The 18,043-nt window shown below is 44.0% G+C and overlaps 1 protein-coding gene across 1 annotated transcript in view; it reads left to right on the forward strand.

The window, feature by feature from the left end:
• Nucleotides 1-244: 244 nt before the first annotated feature.
• LOC6588054 (polypyrimidine tract-binding protein 1) overlaps nucleotides 245-18,043 on the forward strand; it is a 151,161-nt gene continuing 133,362 nt past the window's right edge. Inside the window, exons 1-2 of the mRNA XM_026990999.1 lie at nucleotides 245-323; nucleotides 6,665-6,694. Coding sequence (XP_026846800.1) covers nucleotides 306-323; nucleotides 6,665-6,694 — 48 coding nt within the window. The 5' untranslated portion in view covers nucleotides 245-305. The remainder of the gene's footprint in view (nucleotides 324-6,664; nucleotides 6,695-18,043) is intronic.

Raw genomic sequence — 18,043 nt, forward strand, 5'->3', positions numbered from 1 at the left:
ATGTACAAAAAGTTTGCCAATTGCTGATGCTGCTGCCGCTGGAAGCGGAAGTATCTCTGATCTCTCTCGGGTTCTGTCTGCCTCTGCCCGCTCTATTTCTGTCCCTTTCTTCTCTTTCCTTAAACCATAAAGTACTTAGTTTTATAAAATAGTTTTAGGATATCCTTTATTTGTGCCCGTATCCAAAAAAAAAAAACCATCAAAAAACATTGTTCTCCTTTGCTCTTATTATTTTTCGTTTTAGGTAAATTTTGTTCTTGTTTTGTGGTTGGTCTAGGGCCCCCACCCCAGACACACTTGTTAGCATGAATATGAGTCAAGCTGTAAGTCCATACAAAATTCTCATATTTATTATTGTAACTATTGTAGAACAAGAAAAGCCTATAAAATGAACAACAGTTGAAAACACATCTGCATACACATGTATAATTTCTGGAAAATATGTCTAGTGAAGGGTATCTGAAAGTCGTTAAGTCAGAAATTCGCAGGGAATATCCAAACAAAGACAGAAACTATGCAGCAAAGCGGAGTCCCGTTGCGTTCCGTTCTTCCTTGGTTCGTTTTCTGCTGAGAGCGAAGCTTGGCAGCGAGAGTCGCGTCAGGCAGTTGTTTTTGTTGCTGAGCGAGCGATTGAATGGCAAGCAAAGGCATGCGAGCAGCAGCCGAAGCTGAAGTACAGAAAGCAGCACCAACAAAGTGAAACTCCGCTGCGCTCGCATGGTTGTTGCTGCTGCTGCTGCTGCTGAGAGAGCGATGCAAGAAATTGCCGAGAGAGCAAGAGAACGAAGCCATTGCGAGGGCTTTTAGTGCGTGAGAGGAGCAATGCTTGCTGATGAAACGAAGATCAAGAGATAAGACTGCACGGCGCGGAGCAGCCTTTTGCTTTTAGAATTATGCAAAAAGAGAGGGGAAGATGCTGGAAAAGAGTAAAGCAGACAGCGTGCCGCCGTGTTCTAAGGCGTCAAACGAATGCAGATTTTCCGTGTACAGCCTTTTAGTTCCTTTTAGTGCTACTCCTGTGTAGATTTAAGAGCCGTCCGAAACTCGAGTGTCAATGCAAACAATTTTACAAATGCACAAAAATGTACAAATAGTTTTAAACATTTGTTTGGCAGACAAAACAGAACAAAACAACAAAAAAAAATGGGTATATAAATGTTATTGGTTCCGTCTGGGTAGCCGTCTGTTCGCTTTTCCCCTAAAATGTCCGAATGATTTTCATGGCAAAAGTCTCGTCAAATGTTGGCTGCTGCCAGCCTCGGAGCGAGAGAGAGAGAGAGAGAGAGAGGTAGAGATATGCTAGAGATATTTGTATTTTATTTCGATTTGATTTTGCTTTCCCTGTTGTTGCTGCCTCTGCTCCTGCCTGCCTGCTGCTGCAATTGAATTGCAAATATTTGCGCTACAATTTCTCAGCGTGCCATAGATAAATAAATGAATTTTCGATTGTATTTTATTAACAGTAAATAAAGTTTCAATTTCTCACACACCAGCGCACACACCAGCAGACTCTCTGTGTTCATTAGATGAAATGCGCCTGCCGAAAACCCAAAAGAATTCCCTGTATTTTCTGGCTATATCTTTTGTGCATTCCCCAAAAACTAAAGAAACTAACGAATCTCCCTTGGAATCTTTGACTTGAAAAGTTCTTCTGGCTAAAAATACAACATACATACATATTTACGATTTGATTTCATTTTCATGTTTCTCTCGGGACAACATTTTTAGGGTGCCCCCCCCCCCCCCCCCCCCCCCCCCCCCCCCCCCCCCCCTGTCGGTCATAAGTCAATAGTTGGCGACGTTTTAATGGGGCTCCTTGATCGTCGTGTAAGTCCATTTTCAGCGCTAATGAAATATTATGAATGATGTAGACGCCGCCCCCCGCCCGATCTCCCTAGAAATTAAATCAAAATATATATAATTCATGTGGGGTTTACGACTTGTCCGGCATGTCCCTATGCCTCCTCCGAATAATTGGTGTTGCATTTGCACGTTTTATGACCCTCCTCACATTTTTAATGTACAAACAACTTTTATGGTCGCTGGTCCGTCCGGTAATGTTTTATTAATTGAATTTAGAGAACAGGGTCCCGCAATTCCACATAGATTCATCACGAAATAAAGAAATGAAAGAAAGTTTTTCAAGTTGTGAATCATTCTATGAATGATGCCACTTTATGGCACGATATCGTGACATCAATCTTGTGGCACGCGGCATGCTGTCTCTGTCTCGGTCTCTGTTTCCGTCTGCTTTTCTATTTCCCATCTCCCTCACTTCATGTGTTCTTAATCAAGTATGAAGCAAAGAGTCTTAGATGAATGCATTTCCACGGAAAAGATGGAATCATTCACTCGTGAGCGATACCACCGGTCCACTAGCAACACATTCGCCTTTCGCTTAGGGGAAATATTTAGGGAAAATTCACATCCCGAAAATGTATTTCAAATGCTTTCTATCTTACAAAAACAATTTAATAAATAAATTAATAAAAAAAAACATAATTAAGAAAATGTAATACATAAAATTTAAAATTAACAAAATGTTATAAAAAAAATTTAAATTAATATAATGTTATAAAAAAATTAAAACACACAGGAAAAAGCAAAAATTGAAACAGTTCAAATGAAAAAACTAAAAATGTCACCAAAATATTTAATAATAATAAAATAAAATATTAATTAAATAAAAAAAGTAATATATTATTAATTAAATAAAATAAAATATTAATTTAAAAAAAATAATAATACAAAAAATTAAAATTAGACAAAATTAATAAATGGGAATATAAATTCACACATTAATTAATTTTGTATTAAAAATAAATGCAAATTGGAATGTGGGACTCCATTTAGTGGAAGTTTTTGCATGGAAAATACACAAAAATCTGCTCAAAGAAGCGGAAACAGAAATGAATTTTGCTCATGTTACGAATTTGTTGATGAAGATAAATGTTTTCCGCTAAGATCTAAGATCACGCACGAAATAAATGTCACTTTGAGGCCATTATAAATTTGTCTCTTAATCAAAACTATTTCCCACCTACTTAAATGGACCCGAAGATGAATTTTGGGGTGCCCGAAAGGTGCCTGAATAAAGATTTTGATTTCGATTTGAATGGGTTTTTATTTTTGCAAATCACCGGAAACGGCAGGCGAATTTATGGCTCTTCTTGTGGCATGTAGCATGTAGCTGTTGGGTGTCGGTGGTTTTGTGTGGCGTGTATAAACAATGCAACAACTTGTATATTTTTAGTGGCATAATTATGGCCCAGATTTATGGCCAAGAGCCGACAGCCATACTCTGCTGGGGGGAATGGAAAACCATAATATTTTGGCTAATCTGAACGGGATGGCAAGATTAATGTGGCTAACACAAAGTGGCTAATGTCTGGCTGGGGATGGCTTTTTTTTTATTTTAATTTTTTCATTTTTGAACCCATTTAACAAATCAAAGAGGCGCCGCTTGAAATACAAATAATAATATGCCATATGTTTTATGAGATGTGGGAAATTGGCATGGAGATGGTACAGTGCGGTTGATAGCGAGAAGATAGAGAAGGTCGTATATATTTAAAAAATATATTGGTTTATATGTATTCCCAATTGGGTCTTATTCGATATGTTGTCATTATCAGAACTAAATAAAGCTATAAGAGCGTAAGCTACAGCGAATAGTGTACAGCGATTAAGATACATCGAGTAAGATACAGCGATAAAGATACAGCGAGTAGGATACAGCGAGCTAGATGTAGAGTATAAGCGTATAAGATACACGTTTTGCACAGAAAAGTAGACACAGCTACAGCGATTGATGCAGATAAAGCGATTAAGTAACGAGTAATATACAGCGAGTAAGCTACAAAAAGTAATATACCCGAATACGCTAAAAATAAGTTCTCCACAACGAATTTTCTACAACGAGTTCTCTACAACGAGTTCTCTACAACGAGTTCTCTACAACGAGTTCTCTACAACGAGTTCTCTACAACGAGTTCTCTACAACGAGTTCTCTACAACGAGTTCTCTACAACGAGTTCTCTGCAACGAGTTATCTACAACGAGTTCTCTACAACGAGTTCTCTACAATGAGGTCTCTACAATGAGTTCTCTACAACGAGTTCTCTACAACGAGTTCTCTACAACGAGTAAATAACTTTGAGTAAGCTACAGCGTTTACCCTAGAGCGAGTAAGCGAAAGAGACTAAACTTAACCCACAGCAAGGAAATTACGGGCGATTACAACGATTACTGCAGCGAGTAAGCAACAAGGCGTAGGTGACAACGGCGAGTAAACTACAGCGATTACTCTGCAACGAGTGACCTACAACGAATACACTACAACGAGTACTCTACGGGGTAACTATTTCACTGATCGGTTGTTAACCTTTTTATGGAATAAAGCTACTATAATACGATATAGAATCGGTCAATCATCCTGGTCAATCCTAAAATACAATTATTCCTTCCTATAAAATCCTATCCGTTGCTAAGGAAACGTATCTCTTCATCCGTATATATGTACATGCATATTTTAGGAACGCACTGTAAAGATACACATCAAGATACAACAAGATGCAGACACCGCATCATAGATACAATAAAATATATTTAATACTTAATATTTTAGTCGCATGTTATTTGTCCACTTGATCTCTCTCACACTTGTTGCTCATAAAAAATGCCTTTTAAATAGCTCTCACGGATATCTAAACATTTCGTTTGTGCCACCCCCACCCCCTTGCTTGCCACCGCTCGGGGCAGGCAGCCTTCTGGTCCGTTCTTTTTGTTCTTTTCTTGCGTGGGCCGAGTGTTGGGGCTGTTCGCTTCGGTTGGAGCGTGGCCAAGTTATGCACTTCTTGACGCCGAAAAACCAAAAATAAATCTTGCGCCGTAAAAACGGAAACAAAACAAAGCAAAAATCGAGAATAGAGAATCGAGCATGGGATAGAGATACTGTATCTGGAAAGAGCTTAATTAATTTACGTGAAATTTTGATGATGTATTAAACGGCGTGGAACCGTGTATTCGGATGCATGTCTGGGCCATCAATTAGCCAATATTTTGAGCGGCAAATAATTCAAGATATTTTCTGACAGGCGGAATGAGGCCCCAGAATGAGGCGCCACTCCCTCCCTCTCTGGGCATGAAGCCTTGTCCATTTAGCCTTTGAAAGGCTCACGTTTGACCCACTGCAGGGGGTGTCTCCCCCCCCTCTCTGTGTCTGTCTGTGTGGCAATTTGTATGCAAGACTTGTGTGCCTGCCTCCTTTTACTGCAGCACGTTGGAGTCTTGCTGGCTAAACGATTGCTGCTCTCGAGTGCAATCTGTTTAAAGAGCGAGAGAGAGAGACAGAGAGAGAGAGAGAGAGAGATCTGTCTTTGGGCGTCCTGGGGGTGTCCTAGTGCGGCTGCTAATTGTGTTTGCGGCAGCCACAATTAGCCCTCGAATGTATGCTACGCCAAAAACTAATTTCCACATCAATGCATTTTTAATCAAAAAGCTCTCACTCACTCTCGCGTTGCAAGTGGCACGCTCCACACTCCACACTCCACTCGCCTGAAAGAGTTGCAAAAATAAAAATGTAATGCTATTAGCTCCACTCCCCTCTCTGGCCACCGCCCGCCGCCCGCCGCCCTCCTGCCACAAGAATAAGCAAGTTTCGGGGGCAAGGGAATCGCGTGTAAATATTTTCGCACAACTGCAGTCGGAGCGTGTAATGTATTTAGCTGCTGCTACGTGCCACAACTGCCACAAGTCGAGTTAGTTTTCGCCCTCGCCCCCCCACAGCCACACAGCCACACAGCCACACAGCCAGCAATCGCAATTTGAAGTTATAATTTATTTAAGCATCCATTAAGGAGCACATATTGATGATCCCCCACAGACGACGGTGGGGGAGGCGCCTCCTTTCTCCTCCTTTCTCCTCCTTTGAGGCGAAAGCTGAGTGCAATTCGACAAACGCCCGGGCAATTACTTTTGAGTTATTTGGCTTAATAGAAATTCAGCGAGCGTGCGGTGTTTGTCTTGTTCCAGCCATTACCTGTGGCCTGTGCCACATGCCCCATGCCCCATGCCACATGCCCCATGCCGGAGTGGCATCCACTTTGATTTTCATAAGTAAATGTTGGACTCTGTGCCGCTTTGCCTAGTCCTGAGACCCAACCAACTTGTCTCCAGAGCAAACTCGCAGAGAGCGGCAGGGGGGCCTCTCGGGAGGGGACTCCAAAGAACGAGCGACAGTCTGGGGACCTTTGGGGATCGATTATGAATTATTTGAGTTGGCCAGAAACAGAAAATGACTTATGAGGCACCCGCACAATGGACGGTGCCACAATGGCCGCCACGACACACGTTATCAATTGTTGCACACCGGGTTACGGGGGGGTGGCGGAGGAGCAGGAGTATCCTTTTGACACTAATAAATTGTAGCCGCAGGACAACAACAACAGCAGCAGCAGCAGCAGAAGAAAGCGAAGAAAAACCCCATGAAAATTAATTTTCTTCGCATTCTTTTGGGCCGTGATTTATTTCCACAATTTCCTTGATGGTTTTTCAATTTCAAAAAACCTCTATTCATATTTTTTTGTATAATTTATGTGCGACAAAAAATAAAATAAAACCCAATTTAACCTTTAACCTTTTTGTGTTTTGTATCTTTTTGCAGGTAAGTTTCCACTACGACGAAAAAGAAAACGTAAGTTCCATAATTTATTTATTAATTACCTCTCAAGGGGGGTTCGGTTAGGGGGGGGGGAACCTTTTAAATAATTAATAAATTCGCTACGTAATCGATTTTCATATAAATTGAGATTTATTTACGAGAGAAATTGCTAATCCCCAGTTGAGCATTTTTATGCCCGCCACAAAGGCCACTCATGAGCAAGGGGAGGGGAGAGAGGGGAAGGGGGAGGGGGTGGTCATGATGGGAACACAAGGACCCCGTCTTCCCTCCCTCCCTCCCTCTGCAGACCAACTATTTAGACAGTTGATTAATCGACAAACGCCATTATGTTTCCTAATGTCTTTTCCTTGAGAGAACTCCTCCTCCTCCACCTCCACCACCTCCTCCTCCTCCTGCTGGTGGTCTACGTGTGTGTCTGCCTCCTTTTGTTGCGTTGTTTTTGTGCGGTCGAGAGGGCAACCGATGCCCAATTAGGTCGTTGCTCAAAGTGTCATCAATAGGCCGCACAAATTGCAAATTGCAAATTAATTGCCACACAAATTTCTGGAGCGCCTCTTTCTCTGCCACAAAAGGGGATAAACAAAGAGGATCGATGGCCCATTGGATATCCTTACTCTTTGAGGGGCTGCAACACCGGTATCTCCTAATTATCTGCCACTAATTGTTGCCATTCTTTTGGGCACCACTTCAAAGCGTTTTCCATTGTGATTTAAGCAGAGTTGCATGCCTGTCATAAATCTCTCTTTCGCCCCCTCTTTTGGCAGCGACAAAGGCAGAGGCCTGGGGCAGGGGCGGGGGCAGGCGATGGGGCAGGGGCAGGGGCAGGGACTGGGTGTTGTGCTCAATCAACGCGTCACGGCGTGGCAGCGATCATAGCAGGAGACACACTCTATCCGACGTATACGTATCGTACGAGTATGATTGCTGATAATTTAAATGACACTCGAGAGGGTGGATGGAGGAGTTTTTTTTTTTGCATGTGCCACATGTGGTATTCCACCGGGAATTCGATAGAAATGTGGGCCATTCGATGGGGGGAAATTCAATTTTGGTGGCCATAGAATAATGCACTTTTCATTCTTAGGTCTGTGTGGAACAGGGGAACCAGAACATTGGTAATGGAACAGACATACTCGTATTATGGAAAAAAGATATGAGCCTCAGGGGAGCAGTGATAATGAGTCAGTATAGATGGGGCACCTTCAATATTGCACCACAATTGCGAGTGTTCCATTTCCATTGTACGCTGTTTCCAATATATTATTCCACTATAAGAAATGCAGAGCAGTGGTACCGGAACATGGGTAATGGAACAGAAATACTATGGAAAAAAGATATGTGTGTTGGACCCTAATGAACGCTCTTCAGTTTTTCACTACAATTGCAAATGTTCCATTTCCATTCCCATTCCGTCTGCAGTGAGTCAATATTTTAGCCATTCTAAGAATAGTGGAACAGTTTGGAAATGGAACATGCATAGCTGAACAGACACAGTGGAACATATTGTATTATGGAACGAAGAGAATGTACCAGAGTACCAGTGGATCGATCATAATGGATCAGTATTAATGGAGGAGCCTCCTCAATGTAGCACTACAAATGGGGATGTTCCATTCCCAGCCTACCATTTTTTACAGCGAGTCATTATTTCCATTATTTGTATCAATGTTGAACGGTGGAATGGGAACACGTGTAATAAAACAGCTTTATAGAGCAGACAATAGGCCATATATTATGGAACAAAGATAATGCACGAGTGTCAGTGGATTAGTACGAATGGCCATCTTTCAATGTTCCACTACCATTGCAAATGTTCCATTTCCCTTTGGAACAGTTTCAATAATGGTACAATTTCTACAGCGAGTCAATATCTACATTATTTGAACAGTGTGGAACGTTGGAATTGAAACACTCGTAATGGAACAGCTATAATTAAACAGACAGCAGACAACAGAGCAGAGCAATGTAATAGTGTTAGTGGAACGGTGAGACTTGGTCAGTATCCATGGAACAGTGAAATGTAACATTCACGGGTAAACAATGGAAGGAGGCCACTCAAGGGCTTCCTTTTTAATTGGAACATTGGAAGTGGAACATTAAAAAATCTGCAAACTTGTTGCAAAAATGTAAAAAACATAAATTTGCATTTTCAAGTACCAAATTTTGTTCCTTTCTTGTTTTTTTTTTTGGGTTACTCACCTGGCAACCCTCTTCAGTGGTCACCCACCCCACCCCCCGCTGCAACCCTCTCTCTTCCCGCTATCCATTGCAATCTCCTCGTCGCCTTTCCCTGCCACTTTCTTACGCTCTCCGCTGCCATTCCGCTGCTGCTCATCTCTTCTCCGTCTTGCACTCAATTATGAAAAGAAATTATTAAGTGCGAGCTGCGCTAAATTAGCGCGCAATTGAGTGTGGCCAGGGTTGACAGGGTGCTTTCCCAGGGGGAGCGCGAGAGGGAGGCAGGGGGGTGGTGCAGCCTCGACTCTTGGCGGGTGCAACGGCAACGTCTTCTTTGTGGTCTGCCAGCCTGTGGCCTGCTGCCTGTTGCCTCATAATTTCTGCCACATTTCTAGGCAGCATGCCTCCCTGCCTGCCTGCCTGCCTGCCACACGTTCTACAAAGTATGAGACAGGGCATGCCTGGGGGTCGGGGCGGTCGGAGGGGACTCTTGGGGCATGTTATAAATGGCGCATATTTTGTGCATTTCATTTGCGTGATTTGCCAGCCCGAAATGTGTAGCATTTTCCATGCAAGACAGAGAAAACAGAGAGGGATAGAGACACGTTCTATCTCGGATGAAGGGAAGATGGACTGCCTGACTGCCAGGCAACAACAGGTTGCATGGTGGCCGCATAGCTGCTTAGTTTGTGGATGCCGCCTGCCTGGACGCCTGCCAAAAGGCCTGCAACCTCATCGCTGCTGCCCTTTTTTTTTTTTGTCGGTTATCAGAGCGCGCCAAGATGGATGTTTAATTGACCGCAAATAGAAACTATAAATTATGGCAGCGTTGCTAATCAGAAAATTGCTTTAATGAGCTACGAGATTCTGAGGCGAGTCTCGGGCGAGTGCCACGCCTTTTGGGGCACTCATTAGTCACTCGGCGACTGGGGCAGGGCCAGAGCCAGCCACTCTGTAGATGTGTTTTCTCCTCCCACCAGCAGAACGAAACATCGAAAGTCGCTGAGCAAATAAACAAAAGCCAGACGCAGACGGAAATCCATCAGGCCTGCCTGCCCATCCATCCAGAGATCTCACGCGATGGCGAGGGGTCCTCTACCCTCTCCCGAATGCAAACATCAGCTAAATATTTATGCACGGAGCGGAGCAAAAGATCAGCCCGCCAACCGCTGGCAGATCATCCGATCATCCGATATTCAGATTCCACAGATCTTTCGGATTGTCTATAAGATATTCGACTGTTGTTTTGGTAACCTTTGAATGTTGTTCTGTTCTTGGGGGCAAACCGAATTGAGATTGGGATTTGGTTTTTATTATTTTTGGGGGGCTTTCTCTCTCTCTCTCTCTCTTGCCCTCTTTCCATTCCATTCCGTTCCGTGGCTGTGTTCCGTGTGTGTTCATTATGCGAATCAGCAGACCAAATCACTGACAAATCTGAACGCCAGCAGCACAACATCATCATCGAAACAGAGCACAGAAATAGTACTAGTCGATCGAATCAAAGAAAAAGCAATACTACGGTGGGGACTTATTTTCTTTCAGAGAAAAATATAGGAGGAAAATTCCAGGTAGAAGGTTGTGATTGCTCTCGATGGAAGCAGAAATATGATCTAATCAATGGTCTTAGAGATCAGGAGACACCTTTGAGCCGCCCCTTAGAGATTCCCTAAGCTAAGCCACTCTGTGAAGGAGAGATTGATCCCCCCTGAGGGGCAGGGACTCCTTCTTAAGCCAGTAAACGCTTTATTCTTAGAGTTTTCTGTGCGAGATGGAGCAAAATTAAGGACAGCCACGGCGATCCCTTCAAGCTTTCATTAAAACTCTTTGTGCCTTTCGAAACGAATAAATCCGTTCGATTATGGGTAATTTCCACAGCGTGTCAACGTTTCAATCAATTAAGGTCTTGGGAACAGTGAAATGAAACGAGAGAACAGTGGAAAAAGAGCATAAGGGGTGTTTTATTAGGTTTTAACTGTAGTTGCCACAGATAACCGACTAGTGAAACAGTGGAATTGGATCATAACTGTGTTTTATTAGGTTGCGTGTGTAATTTCCACAGAAAACCGACTAGTGGAACAGTGGAAATGGTTCATGAGTGTTGTTTTTATATTGTAGGTGTAATTTCCACAGAAAACCGACTAGTGGAACAGTGGAAATGGATCATGAGTGTTGTTTTTATATTGTAGGTGTAATTTCCACAGATAACCAACCTATGAAACAGTGGAAATGGGACAACAAAAGGCGGAACGGTGGAACTGGAACACCAAAATCAGATTTCCTTACCTTCCTTGTTGTGGGCGGGACCGTGGAAATGAAACGTCTCCGATTGCCTTTCCCAAATGACATTGTTTATTCTTTTTTTTTTGCGGCCTTCTTAGATGGCTTTCCCTCGCCGTCGATCGCGTGTTGCAAGTGCCACTGGTGCCGCACTAGTGCAGCGTCGCACTAACCCACAAAGGCAGTCACTCAAAAGTGACACGGATACGCGCTAAGTGCCTCCAATTGCTGTCGATCGTCGGTCGAGTCAGTGATCTCAATTCATAGCCGTCACGGACAGAGTATTCGCTGGCTCTGCCCTTCCTCCGCCGGAATTGAATTATGAGAAATTTGTGTGTCCCCGTCCGGGTGGAGGCGTGTTAATTACGTTCCGTGTCGCATGCAGGCGGACAGGACAAGTTTAAAGCGTTCAACCTGTGCTCCACAGATGCGGGATCTCTAGCCCCAACTTTCAGAACTTTTCCTGCGTGGGGCCTCTACTCGTGTGTGTGTGTGTGGCGTGAGTTTTTCACATTGTTTGGCATTTTATGAGCGTGAAATTAAATTAATTAAAACTACACGACGCGACGTCTCGTCTCGACACACACCCTGCCACACCATGCCACACCATGTTCTGGTGGGAGGACGGAGAGGATGAGCTGCTTCTGCTGCTGTCGGAGGCGTGTCAGACGTTGCAGCAAGCGAGAGATTGTTTGTGTTTGTGCCCCGTGTCCTGATTTTCTCCATTATTGTGTGCGTGCGTCGAGGAGTGGCAGCAGCCAGTCAGGGATTGCAGTATCCACTTACCTGCTGCTGTAGACCAGGCTAATACCTGCATTAGGCAAGTGCCTTTCGTTCTCTCGAAAATGTGGATTTATATATTGAAAAACGGGGGGGAAAAAAAACCACGCGGTTCTGACTCTATGAAATTGGATTTCGCAATCAATTCGCTCGCTCGCTGTTGCCATAAACTAATTTCCAGCTAACTGAGTCCCCCCACACCTTTTAATACCGAAAAGCTGGCTTTATTCATTTCATGGATATTCTCATATTTCCCATATTTCCCATGCAGCCCAGAGCCCAGACAAGCGAAAGCGCTTTCAACTGCAAATGAACCGGATTAGATTTCAGCTTAAAACCAGAAAAATAAAGAAAAGAAACGAGCAAAGGACAGCAGAGTCGGCCAGAGGATACCCTCTAATAAAAATGCCACTGTTCCATTAGCAGAACATTCGTGTGTGCGAATTGGAACGGGGGGAATAATGGAACATACTGGATTTAGCTGTTTTCAAATAGTTTTTGCGTCGAAAAATGTTGGCATTGAATCTGCGAAGGAGATTCTTTGCTGCTAAGCTACTCTGTGAGAGAAAAAGAGGAAGAATGAGAGGGAGAGAGAGCGTACGAGTCATGGGGGACTATGACATAGGTGGAAAGAATAACACGTGTGGATTATAAGAAGGTTGCAACAGTACAGAGCAGATTATTCATTTCAATGCAATAAATTATATATATATATATCCGGGGTATTCCGTATTTAGTTGTCCATCCCAGAATATTCCAATCTCTTCTTTTATTTGGAACAAAATTTGTATTTCTTTGTGAATTTTATTCGTTTATAATGAATTTCTTTGAGTTGGTAGAGAATATCCTTAACTATCCATACCCCAAAGCTGAGTTTTCAGTCTAGAAAAATAAAGATGGTAAATGGTTTTCCAGATGAACAATTTTTAAAAGTTTCAGCCACTAGATCGGCCATAATTTCGATACTTCTATAGGTTTTCATCATAGAAAATCCCCCGAATCGTTTGAGGCCGTTCGTTTAAGGGAAATTTGTACACCCCGTTCCCGCATGGTTATTACAGGGTATAAAAACATATGTGGCCAGCCATTCAGCTAATTGCAGGCATCCCAAGCACCGGAGTGATATCTGTGAGATCTGTGTGGATGTAAGGACTTAGCTGGTTGGCTTTTCGGGTCACAGCCAGACAGACGCTTACACCTTACACCAACACACACACGCATGCACGGATACACGGATACACGGATACACAGATACACAGATACACCGATGCAGATACAGATGCATGCATGTCAAAGGTGCAACAGCTAAAACATTGACCATTCAACATGTTAGCAGCGGCTTAACTTGTTGCACGGAGAGAGAACATCAGAGCAGAGCAGAGCAGCAGCTAATCTCGTCTGTCCGTCTCTGTCTCTGTCTGTCTCTGTCTGTGGATGCAACTGTTACGAGCAGGCGGCGCACACCTGCATTTGACCATTTGACTTGTGGCTTATGGGATAGACCGACCGCCGACCTTATGTCTGGGCGGATGACAGGAACAAAAAAAGAACTTAAAGCTTGCTCATAATTTATGTAGCACCTGAATGTGCAGCACGTTAAACACGTTTTCTGTCAATTTAATTTGTAATTAGTCACGGCTCTCATTTAAAAGCCTCACCTCTGGGCCTGGCCCAAAGAGAGTTTTCGCTTCTTGGCCTCGTAATTGAAATTGGCAGCTGGTAAAACCAGCAAGACCCGAGACCCGGGTGGAAGCTCCGCCGGCTACTTGCACGTGATTTCATTGCTAATTATTTTGTGTGTGGTGTGCGGTGTGCGGCTTGGTCGACCAACCGAAAAGTGTCATCATCCATCTAGCCCCATGGCCCTGATGGGACAGACCGAATCCTACGTGCCTCACAAATTCACTTAGAGCTGTCTCCGGCTCTTCGGCTCCTATTAATAGCCGCATGCTAATCAGACATTAAACATCCAATCCCAATCCCAATACTCCCCCTTCTCTTAGACAACAAATTTACATTTGACGGCAGGTAAATGCATAATTTCCTTATTTGCTTACATCTTCTTAAGAAAGAGATGACTCAAGCCTCAGTGCTGTTCTACCACTCTCGCTCTCTCTTTGATCAGAGCCTAAGCTTAGGCTTTGATTAATTATGGGAAAAACCCTGAGAAACGATCGAAAAAGGCATCGCGTCAGCATTATACGACCTTGGTAGACCTTAAGTTTCCTTTCCTTCCTTCCATTTGATCGTTTGTTTGTGATTTTAACACGAAAATATTCCCAGTGTTTGATCGTGTGTTGAGAGAGGATCATACTCGTCCGTGCGAGGCGATAAAAGCTCTTCTTCTTGATGTCAACCACGCGAGAGAGACAGAGAGGTTTATGTCTGTTCATCCTTGTCATTTGCTCATTTTTGCGCTCAGAGAGGAGGCAAAGGTGTGGGTGTCTTGTCCAACGTGAATTTAGTAATTAGGTGGCGACGCGTCGTCACCACATTATCTCTCTGCCTGCAGACGAGCAGAACGCAGAACGTTTGCCATCTCCTTCTAGCGCTTGTCTCTCTGACAGCCGATTGGTTGGACCCTCCCCATGTCATCCTGCTCGTGCCTGCTTGGTGAGAGAGTGCCTACTGGGAGAGGAAGCTTACGCTCAGAGAGGATCGTAAACAAAAGCTGTGGCCGAACGACGAGTGCGAGGGCGAGTGAGAGGGAGATGTTTGCCCACGAATTGCGTTGTGTTAACAAATTTGCTAAGGAAAAAGGCTGCACAGGGGATTGGAAGTCACCAAGAAATTGTTTGTTTGCTTTTATTTGGTTGGTTTAGAGGAAATCCGACAGAAACCCGACAATTTCCAACAAAAACATTAATTTCTTTGAAGGTATCGGACTTAGATTCATTAATGTTTTTGAATGTAATCTTTATTTACATTATTTGGTGTGACAAAATTTGTTTCTCCAAGAAAATGTCGACCACTATTAAAATGTTATGTTTTCTTTGAAGAAACCTCCCAGACATGTCTCTTTTTTGGGGTTTTTTTACGGCTGTTTTGACCCCCACAAAAAGCAGAAGCCCATAAATTTGCACATGTTTAAGATGTGAGCAAAAATTCCCATGAATAAAAAGAAAAACTTTAAAAAAGACTTTGTATATTATATAATTTCATTCAGGCTTAGTGGCCCCGTAGTGGCAGTAGTTGCATGCAAGTGTGTGTGCTTGTGGTTGGGTTTGCCGGCCGGCAGTCGATAGCCGACAGCCGACAGCCGGTTAAGCTGTCCGACAAGTTTTTCCACTCGCCATTTCAGGCATGGGCTCATCATTACCATCTGTAAGCCCTCCGATCAGCTGTGTGCCGTTCGCTTGGGGTCTCCACTGGAACACTGGAATCTCTACAAAACAGTTTTATGGCGGGAGACACACGTTTCGCGGCCGGGGTGGGGTGGGGGGGGGGGGGGCTTATGCGGCTAAAGGGGACCAGTCAGTCAGTCCCAGTGCCCAATGAGAGACGTTTTTGAAGTCATTAATTTGACGATGCTAAATGAGAATTTATGTGTCTACTGCAGGCCTGGGCCAAGGCAATTTCTCATGCACAAACATTTTTCAACGCCTGACAGACAGAGCCAAAACAGCAGACCGAAAGACAAGACCAAAACTCGTTCTTCTCTGCCCCCCTCTCTCTCTCTCTCTCTGTCTCTGTCTCCTTCGGTGGCACAGATGTCATTAACACACGCTGCCCGGCATGACCAAAAAAACCACAAAAAATTAAACAAGAGAACCAAAAACAGAGGCAAATGAGAGGCTGGGGGCCGAGAGACCCTCATTACCCGGGCTTAGCAAATTTATTAATAACCGAGTCCGAGTTTGTTGCTCGCTCGTCTACTACGTAAAAGGATTTCTCAAATCCCCCTCCCAAAAATGGTGTATCTTAAAGATGTACCAAAGTACAGTGCGTGCCAGAGTTGTAGAGTCGAACATTTCTATAACGAAGTTTTCTATATGACAAATTTATTTCCAGAACACTGCCATTCTACATTCTACAAAAAAGGAATATTCGAAAACGAATACTGCGAATTTTCCATAAAACGAACTCGTTAATATCTATCAGGTAAAGCCCCAACGATAGTTCGGATCTATGTACTACATCTTGCTGAATGTATACGGATTATCACCGCAATATTCCAATAATCAGTAAATATAATTCCATTTCGAAGATGAATAATTTTCGAGAAATATTTATCGCTTTTCAAGCTCTTAGATCCGATAGTCTTATAGTTTTGTCATGTACTTTAGTTGCGTACCACACGGCGAACGATTTATGTGTGTTCGAATGCCTTAAACAGTTTTCGTTATTCATTTCTAGAACAATTCGCTGCTGGATGAAATCCCAATTTGGCAGAGTTTGAAGAGCACTTGATCCGATCATTCCATTCCTTACAATTTGCTGCTGCGATTGTTTTACCGACGGCTGCTATTCTTTGTGGCTGCGCATTCAATTTCACACCGAAATGAAGCTCATTTATTGACAGTCAAGGCATGAAATAACAGAGCGAGAGAGAGCAAGAAAAAACAACGAAAACAACAAAAAGGCTTCAATTCAATTCTTGGGCTTTGTTTGCGATTCTTGATGGTGCGCGAACGCGCCTCTTGGGCTGCCTTTTGTTTTTGCTTTTTCCATGGGACTTTTTTCGTCCGTCGTCTTTGTCTTCGACTGCGGCTTCACTTCGGCTTTGGGCTGCGGCTGCGTCTTCACTTCGGCTTTGGGCTGCGGCTGCGTCTTCACTTCGGCTTTGGGCTGCGACTGCGGCTTCACTTCGGCTTTGGGCTGCGACTGCGGCTTCAGTTCGGCTTTTGGCTGCGACTGCGGCTTCAGTTCGGCTTTTGGCTGCGTCTTCGCTTTAGCTTCGATGTCTTCGGTTTTTTGCTTTTGCTCTCGCCTTTTGGGTTGACAGACAGCTTCAATCTTCGGCTACGGCTTCGTCTTCATTTTTTTCCTTTGCCTTTTTTTTTTTTCTTTGTCTCTCATTGTATTTGCTGGTTTCTTTTGCCTTTTGGGTTGACAGCTCAATTGCTTTGGTCTGGTGCGCAGTCGTAGCCGCAGTTCAAGGCCGCCCCTTGCACACTCTTTTTTTTGCGTGTAAAAATAGGGAGGGGTGTTCTCTGGAGGAGGGGCAGGAGGAAAAAACAGAAAAAGTTTCATCTGAATGGAGAGAACGTGTGTGTGTGTGTGTGTGTGTGTGTGGTGGCCATTTGTTTAGCTCCCATTTTTGCTTTTGTTTGCCATCTGTTCGGGTTTTTTTTGTTTAGAGTGGCACAATATTTATTCGTGTACCCTTTACAGAGAGGGTATTCCATAAAAGCAACCATAGGAGCATGCCATGTTCTTCCACCCATCGAATAAATGTATCTGCAGGCAGCACGGCACAACTTGCCACCAAAAGTGGAAGGAATCCATCAGGCAGCAGCCAGCCAGAGAGGGCGAGGGTGGCAAGGGGGGGGAGAGGGCCTTGTTGAAAGAAGAGTCGGAAGAAGTTATTACTCCAAATATCATCAGGTGTTTTCATTTAATTTGCGAAAAATGTTTGTCTGCCGTCAGTCAGTCGTTGCTACGAATGGGGCTGCACCCAGCAGCCAGCACACAGAGTGCCACATGTGGCAGATAAAAGTGATTGAAAGTGCTGCCCAGACAGCAGCAGAAGGAGGAGGGAGGAGCCAAAGGAGCTGCCGCAGCTGCTGGGGAAAAAAGGTGAAATCACATCAAAACGAAGGATAGTTTTTCCCCTCCCCGTGCTCCACCCTGCTACCCCCCTGCTCCCCCCCTGCTCCTAGTATTATTCATAAGCCAAATTAAGAGTCGCTTCCAGGTGGAAAACCAGGCTTAACGTTGCAATTGTTCCAACGGATGGTGCCACATCCAAGGCGGCAGTCATTGGATCTTTGTGCTGCATGCAACCTGATTGGAAAATCTGTTGTGCGTTGACATTTTTAATTACAACAGCCACGTGTTTGGGGGGGGGGGGGGGGGGGGGGGGAGGGGCTGCCACTCGGTCGCTAAATGATGAATGGATGGTGGGCGCTGCAGCATGGCTTTGAATTTCGTATGCAGCATGCACCAAGCACCATTGCTGGAGGA

This window comes from Drosophila persimilis, unplaced genomic scaffold (assembly GCF_003286085.1).
Source record: "Drosophila persimilis strain 14011-0111.01,24,50 unplaced genomic scaffold, DperRS2 tig00000000-arrow-pilon, whole genome shotgun sequence".
In the NCBI taxonomy this organism is placed as follows: Eukaryota; Metazoa; Arthropoda; class Insecta; order Diptera; family Drosophilidae; genus Drosophila; species Drosophila persimilis.